We start from the raw sequence: 7,768 nt of genomic DNA, 5'->3' as shown, positions 1-7,768 counted from the left end.
TTGCCCCGCCCCTTCCTCCTCGAGCTCCCTCACCTTCCTGCGCCCCGCCCCAGCTCCCAGGCTGAGGGCAGTACCTCACTAAATATGGCGGCCGCAGCGTCAGCGGCACCAAGTCGAAGCACTCGGTCGGTCTCAGGGGCCGCTTCGTTTAGGTTCCCCCCGAGAGCGGGAAAGGAGCAGCCCCGCCCCCGGCTCCGGCCCCGCCCCTGCGCCCGCTCTCACTCCGGCTGACGCCACGTGCATGGAGCGGGGTGCAGCTGCTGGGAGGAGCTCCGCCGAGGCCCGAGGCCCCATGGCCCCCGGAGCTGGAGCGCCCGAGGGTACGCTTAAGAAGGTGCACCGAGTACGAGGGGGGCAGGGGAGGAGCTTAGCCTCGAGCGAGCTGCGGTGGAGGGAGGGCGCTAGCTCCTCGTGCTCTGCGTGGCGGCAGCGCCGCTACGCGCGCGTCTGCCTAGCTTCTCCCTGTCCCGGCGCCTTCTTGGGTAGGGTTCCTCGCGATTCACGGATAGGCCCGCAGGCCACTCAACCAGTAGGGGGCGCCGCCGGCCACAGCTCCCGCTAGCGAGGTGGAGCGGCGCTATGGGGCAGGCGGGGATGGGGAGACCCGCACCTCTCTTCTGTCCTTCCTGGAGCCTGGCACCTGGGCAGGCGCCTTTGGTTCTCCGCCGTGCCCTGAGGAGGTGCCTGGCAGGCGGGCGGGTGAATGAACGAATGAATGAAACGCCCTAGGAAGGAGTGCCCTGGGCTGCCTCTCTTCTAGAAAGCTTCGTCCCTGGGTTTGCTTCCCCCCATCTCTTGAGTAATCCAGGAAGCAGCTTTAGGCTGAGAATCAGGCAGGCAGAGAGTCACCAAGCACCATGCTACCCTCTGGGATACCAGAGAGAGGCAGGAGCCCAGGCCCTGACCTCAGGGAGCTCCCAGTCTAATGTGGGAAGACTAGATGCAGACAACTGTGCTAGGTAAATGGGAGGTCACTACTTAGATTGACTAAGCCTTTAGGGAAGCTGAGAGGGAGAGGATTCCAGTCCTGGGCACCCCACCCCCCTGAGACACCGAGAAGGGTAACAGAGAATCTTGTTGGAAAAACCGCAAGGGGCTCAGTGTAGCTGGATTGTACAGGGGAGTGAGGTATAAGAAGACTACTGCAAAGGTAGGAAGGGTCAGATTGGTAAGGGCTTTAAAGCCAATGGGGATTTTGTTTGAGCCTGAAAATAGTAAGGAGCCACTACAGTTTATGAAGCGGGGTGACACGGCCAGACCTATGCTTTAGGAACATCATTTTTGGCAGTAGAGGATGGATTCTAGAGAGGAGAGCTGAGTCTGAGTCACCAAATGAGAAATATTCCAATAGTCCAAGGGACAGATCTGCCTGGAACTAGAGTGATGGCTGTGAACAAGGATGATATCTATGAAGGGGTCAAGAAGGTAGAAGCATCAGATTTGACACCAGACCAGATCTGTGAAGCTGAGGATGGCACCTGGGTGACTGGCAAGATGGTGGTACTTTAAAAGTAATAGGAAAGCTGGGAAAAGGGGAAGGTTTGATGGAAAGATGAGTTCATCTTAAGGCATGCTGAATTTGAGATACCTTCAGGACATCTTATTCAAGATGTCTGAAATGCAGTGAGAAGTACAGGACTTAGAGTAGGGGAGAGATAGAATAGAGCTGGACGTATAGATCTAGGAATTAATCCTATTCAGGCACAGGAAGTTGGGAAGATCCCTAAGTGGTTTGAACTACCACCTACTCAATCTGCCTCAACAGAAATTCCCTGTACTCCCTACCCTCTTGGTAGTTATCCAGCTGGGGCTCAGTGGACTCTGTGCTTCCCAGTGCAGACTATTTTACTTTGGAATAGTTCTTGACTTGTTGAGTGGTTTGTCCTTTCTATTAGGCTTAAATGTGCTCATTTATATTGCTTCTAAGCTCTGGCCCCTAGGGCCAAAGAGAGAAAGCAGGTCTCCCTCATTTTCTGAGCAGTAGCTATCTTGTCACCTAGAGGCTTTTCTCTTCCTAGCTAAACTTTACCATTTCCTTCAGCCCACCGTTCTAGAGCCCAGTCCAGAGCCTGAAGATAGCTAGGTGATGTCTGGATCACATTTGCCATCCTTACTCATCAAAAGAGCTGGGCAAATGCCATGTGCCCAGTGGGGATTAGAATCACACTTGAGCACTTAAATGCTTTCAGGTTTTTGGAAAGCTACAGGTTGCAGGTAAGATGACTAGTCACCAATTTGAAAAGAAATTGTTTTGGCCCATTCTTAAAAGGGTAATTAAGGTTGTTTGAGGTTCTGTTGAGGGCCACATAGTGAAGGGTGGCCATACTCTTCCTCAAAGCCCCTCAGTGTCTGTATCAGAGGTGAAAGTTAAGCTGGACAGACCAGGAATTTGCAACCCGGTTTTTTAAAGAAACTACTTATTTTTTAAAATTCTGAACTTACCAAACACCAAATAAAAAGAGTCCAGGTATAAAAGAGTAGAAAAAAAGAAGATTGTCCATGAAGCTGTGAATCTATTCCATACTGCTTGCTTTTATATATATATATATATATATATATAATATGTATAACATAATAAATTCAGCCTGTAGCTTTCAAATGTTCTCTACTATGTGTTTTTAAAATGTCTTAATGACCTTTTTCTTTCTTTTTTTTTTTTGACAATCCCTATTGCTAGCCGCCTTTGCCTTTCCAAATTGGGTGGGGTGGGACAAAACATGCTACAGCAAATATACAGAGTCAAGCCAAACACATTCCTACATTGGCCATATGTGAACGTGAATGTCTCATTTTGCCAATGTGGCATTTCTTCTGAGGGAGATTGGTTGTCTACTTGCAGCCTCTCCTTGTAGCCCCTGCCTGCCTTGTCACACAGGTATGTTGGTGCTCATGAGGGTCCATACCCTCTGCTGGTGCCACGGTTTGGGAGGAGTGGGGGTGGTCACTGACATGGAACCTTGGGCCAGCTGGGAGCTGAGGAGGCATATGGCCAGAAGCTCATCTTTCTGCTTGTTTTCAGCTAGCATGCATGGCGTTTGGTAGTAGTTCTGCCTCTTCAGCAGCTTTTCCAAGGCCCTGGCCATACCAAAAAGGACAAGGAAGGTGCAGAGCTCCCTTCTTTGCCTGTCCAGGGCAGTCTCCTACTGTGGGACCCCAGGCATGAAGGTTGAATGCAGATTTGGGGCAGAGGGATAGTCAGAACAGATGCATCCCCAGACTGGGAAGGCAGACACTTTGGGGTTTCCTCTCCAGCTTCTATTACATTTTCTTTCCTCCAGACTCTGGCAATGTGAAGGCTTCGCCTTCAGGTGAAAAGTCTGACCTTATTGTGGCCGTTGTGACAGAACCTCGGTTTACACAGTGTTGCAGGTATGAGGAGGTTAGAGGGATATCTTGGGATTGTTGCCTGCAGCAGTGGGGTTAAATATAGATGAGGGTCAGCTAGGTAGCTCAGTGGATAAAACACCAGGTCTGGAGTTGGGAGGACCTGGGTTCAAATCTAGCCTCAGACACTTCCTAGTTTTGTGATCTTTAACAAGTCATTTAACCCTGTTTGCCTAGCCCTTGCCCTTCTTTCTAAAAGAGAAAGTGCGTAGAGGGAATTTCATCCCCTACCCCTCCTGGATTGCCAACCGGGTTCATCCCATTTTTTACATGCCAAGGCTGTGTCCATGAACGTAAATAAAAAGGTATGAGTGTACCCCACCTGGGTTTCTCTGTCTCTCTCTACTTCCCTGAGCAGGCAGGTGAGACAGAGAATCCTGCAAGATGAGCTACACGTGGCCAGACTTAGAGTAAGAAAAAGACTTTAAGTCTATGCGTGTCTTCTTTCTCTATTCCAAGTGATTATTAATAAACTATGAAAAATAAGAACTTGGAAATATTAATTTTAAATCTAACAAAAGTAAGAGTCATTTTTTTTAAAATGTATTTGGCACTTGGAGCAGAGGAGAGTCAGGACTTAATAAGGGAATGTAAGGCAGGGGATCCTGGATGAGGGGGCACAGTGGCAGAACTGGTTTAGTACAGGCCTCGGCCCTTATGCCCACGACCTGGGAAGCTGATATGACAGGCTAGACTTGAGGCCAGTGAGACATCTAACACTGTGGGGACATGGCGACTCAGCCCTTCTTTGCCAGTTAGAGAAAGTCAAGCCTTTAAGGCTAGAGATCAATGCTACCTTGGGGTTTGTGTAGCTTGAAGCTCCTTGGCCTTGGAGCTAAATCCTTGGTCCTACAGGGAATATCTGGAGAAGCAACAGCTCTTGGATAGGCAGCACCGCGTGAAGCAACTGCCTGATGGTACCATGGCACTACCTGTTCTGGGAGAGACCCTCAGTGAATGGCACCTACGAGCACTGAGGCAGCAAGGGGCCCCAGGGAGCACCTGCAGGCTGGCACGGATCCCGGTCAGTATCTGGTTGAAAGCCCTTGTTGACAGGAACAGACTTTGGTACTGAGGATCCCTGAACATGAAACCCACAACGTCACACTGGTTCTCTGCATGCTGGGGAGCTTTTCATTGAGGGTGTACTCTTGAGGTAGCTTTACTTTGTGGGCTACTGTTGTCCAGTCTGCCAGTCAGTCCTTCATTTTAACATGCCGGCTTTGGCATATGAATTTCCCTCTGCTACTCTTCCCCATATATATGTCTCTTCTGTGTTCCTTTCCCAGAAACCTGTTCCCTCCAAGAAAGCTCAGAGCTCTTCTCCTGGTCAGAAGCTACGTCAGGATGTGCAGTGTCTAGTGGAAAGCCAGGGGCACACATGGTCAGCCGAACTAGAGAAAGATCTTCCCCACTCCTGGCAATGTCATGGTGACCTCCTCCTGCTTAGCGAGGACAGCTTCAAAGCCACTTATTGGAAAAAACTGGGTAAGAAAAAGAAATATGCCAAGCTTTCTCATGGGTCCCTCTGAGACAGCCTCATCCTCACATCCCTTGTGGTGGCTGCGCTCTATTCTAGAACCAAGACTCTGGAACACTGTTGCCTCTGCCCTGGGAGGCTCGCGTTTGGCAAAACGAGGACGCGTGTTGCCAGATGGGACACGAACTCCCAAAGTAATCCTGCTTCTGGGTGATCATGGCTGGGTGGAGCATGTGGATAATGGAATCAGGTAGGTGCAAAAAGGGATGGGGAACCAAGGGCAACCTGTTTGAGGGTATGAGCAGAAGGGAACAGAAGAACTGGTGAGGTCATAATCTCTGTTCTGGAGCAGCAGGTGCTATTTCTCATTTGTGGTACTCGGGCTGAGCCATAGAGCTTGGGGCTGAGAGAACCTCTCATTTCTTCCTGCACCTCTTCTCTGAACTGTCTAATGAAGTGCCCCCACTTCTTTGCGGAGACTCAGAAACTTGAAGATGCTTGCCATGCCATTCACTTAGCCCCTCTGTCTATTGATTTCCCTAGGTACACGTTTGATGTGACCCAAAGCATGTTCTCCTTTGGAAACATCACTGAGAAACTGCGGGTAGCATCAATGTCCTGTGCTGGAGAAGTGCTGGTGGATCTCTATGCAGGTGACAACTCTTGGGAGCAGTCTCTGAGTTAGGGAATGATGCTGGCACCGCCAGACCTGAAGAAGCTTTTTGGTAGGCTTACTCTGTGTTGATGCCAAAGTGTGCAGGTGCTGGTATCCTTTCCCCTCAGAAGGAGGGGTCTGAATAGGAGTCTAGATTCTGACAGAGCCAGAAGGGACCTTTGAGACCATCAAGTCACAGTCAAGGCATAGTCATTCTGAGGAGGAGGAAACTTGGTCAGGCTAAGTGAGTGTAGAGGTGTGCCTTCCTCCCCCACCTACTTTCTGCCTAGCTAGGAAATCCCCCCAGCTGTGACCTAACTTTCCACACCAGAAATGCACATAATCCTTGACTTGGCCATGCTGTAAATCCCCAAGTTCTGTTTTCTCTGGCTTCTTTATTTTCATTTGCATCAGTGTTGTCTGTGTTGTTAGATTCTGGATCCTTAGAAGTCAGGAAACAATGTGGATCTGGACAGTCCGTTCAGTGGCAGCTAGCTAGATGCTTATAGGATTCTGGTACCTTAAGGCTGTGATGGGCAAACTTTTTAAAGAGGGGGCCAAAGGAAAGGAAATGCTCCTCTGTCAGTCTGTTTCTAAGGCAACTCTTTCCAAGTTTCATTGTATTGTATCCTACTCATTGTATTCATCAGATTAGGAATAATGTCCTGCAGCCAGATAGAACATTTCAGGGGGCTGCATCTGTTCCAAAACTATGGCCTGCAGGCCAGATGCAGACTGACAGATGAGCATTTCCTTTGGCCCCCTCTTTAAAAAGTTTGCCCATTACTGCCTTAAGGGATAGGAGCCTCCAAGTACAGTTCTTGCATAGCTTGAGGTTGAATGCTCAGTTGTCTTGTTTTGAAATAGATTAAAGGAGTTGGTTTTTTTTTATTCCCTTTTTAACCCTACCTTTGGCATTAAGTACCTACTCTGTGCCAGGCACTGGGCTATATAAGATTTTAGGCGGAGTAAGCTTTGTGTTGTGCTGGGAGCCAATTTTGCTCTTCTGCATGCCAGTCCTCAGGACTTTCACTTGCCAGCAGCATCTATGTGGCTGAATCTCTTTCCCTTTGCAACCTTGTCCCTCGTTTCTGATGGCCTAGATCAGGGGTCGGCAACCTTTTTGGCCGTGAGAGCCATAAACGCCACATTTTTTAAAATATAATTTCCTGAGAGCCGTACAGTGCTCACAGTGCCGCTCCCGTAACAGCACCTGAAAAAAAATGGACTTTATGGCTCCTGCAGAAAGAGCCGTATCTGGCCCTCGAAAGAGCCAGATATGGCTCAAGAGTCATACGTTGCCGACCCCTGGCCTAGATGCTTTCTCTTCCCGTGGAAGACTTCTGAGTTCTTGGGTCACAATGCACATGTGAGCATGGAACCTGCATTGGTCTGAGAAGGCTTGTGCACTAAAGAGCTTCATCCATGTCTTTACTCTCTCCAGGGATTGGTTACTTCACCTTGCCATTTCTGATTCATGCAAATGCTGCCTTTGTCCATGCCTGTGAGTGGGACCCACATGCTGCAGCAGCCTTGAAGAAGAACCTGGAGCTCAATGGTGTGGCTGATCGCTGCTGTATTCACATGGGCGATAACAGGAAGGTGAGGGAGCAGAGTTGAGCAAGCAGGACCTTTACCAACTCTTCTCAAAGAGGAGATTCTAAACAGCCAGTCCCCAGGCCTTCCTTGGGACAGCTCAGACAGTTTCAGGGCTTGGGGGATGGGGTGGGGTGTACCTTAGAGATTGCTGAATTGAACTTCTTTCTGTGGCTGGAAAATACAAGGCCCTGAGTTGTTTGCTATGACCATCTCATTCCATGAGACTTATGTTCTCTTGCTATGTAAGGCTACCCTGAGAAGGAGGGCGATGGATGCTAATTCTTGTAGTGGCGGAGAGCCTCAGAGGTTTGGAACTAGGGCAGGAACATAGCACAGTGGTTACCCTAAAGCCTCACTCCTTAGAGTATGGGGCTTAAAAGTGAAAAATTAGAGGCTGGGCTGAATGGGGATAGGGAATCTCAGAGTTGGGGTAGGAACCAAAGGGAAGTGGTTATCATCTGCTCTGTGAACTTCTCTAATATGGAGCTGGTGACCAAGAATTTGGAGGAGCAAGCAGAGCATCCTTTTAGTACAGTGCATGATGCATAGTAGACAATAAATGCTTGCTTCCCTCTCTTCCTCCCTTCTTCCCTCCTTCCTTCTTCCCTCTCTCTTTTCCCAACCCTCCTTCCCTTCCTTCCTCATTTCCT

The 7,768-nt window shown here is 49.3% G+C and overlaps 1 protein-coding gene across 1 annotated transcript; it reads left to right on the top strand.

Moving 5' to 3' along the window:
* The first annotated feature begins 241 nt into the window (after window positions 1-241).
* LOC123255422 (tRNA wybutosine-synthesizing protein 2 homolog) lies at window positions 242-7,139 on the top strand. Its single transcript, XM_044684218.1, has 7 exons — window positions 242-320; window positions 3,279-3,369; window positions 4,240-4,408; window positions 4,674-4,872; window positions 4,964-5,114; window positions 5,408-5,517; window positions 6,964-7,139. The coding sequence occupies exons 1-7, from the start codon at window positions 242-244 to the stop codon at window positions 7,137-7,139; spliced, it is 975 nt and encodes a 324-aa protein (XP_044540153.1).
* Window positions 7,140-7,768: the final 629 nt, after the last annotated feature.

The sequence above is a fragment of the Gracilinanus agilis genome, unplaced genomic scaffold, assembly GCF_016433145.1.
Source record: "Gracilinanus agilis isolate LMUSP501 unplaced genomic scaffold, AgileGrace unplaced_scaffold4618, whole genome shotgun sequence".
Classification (NCBI taxonomy): domain Eukaryota; kingdom Metazoa; phylum Chordata; class Mammalia; order Didelphimorphia; family Didelphidae; genus Gracilinanus; species Gracilinanus agilis.
The sequence above is the reverse complement of the archived record's forward strand: the minus strand, read 5'-3'. Positions and strand labels throughout refer to the sequence as shown.

Bases quoted from the DNA above. Each gene is read 5' to 3' on its own strand.
- LOC123255422 (XM_044684218.1), top strand. From the start codon at position 242: ATGGAGCGGGGTGCAGCTGCTGGGAGGAGCTCCGCCGAGGCCCGAGGC. The intron at 4,409-4,673 runs GTCAGTATCTGG...TTCCTTTCCCAG, and splicing joins GCAGGCTGGCACGGATCCCG to AAACCTGTTCCCTCCAAGAA. The intron at 4,873-4,963 runs GTAAGAAAAAGA...GCTCTATTCTAG, and splicing joins CACTTATTGGAAAAAACTGG to AACCAAGACTCTGGAACACT.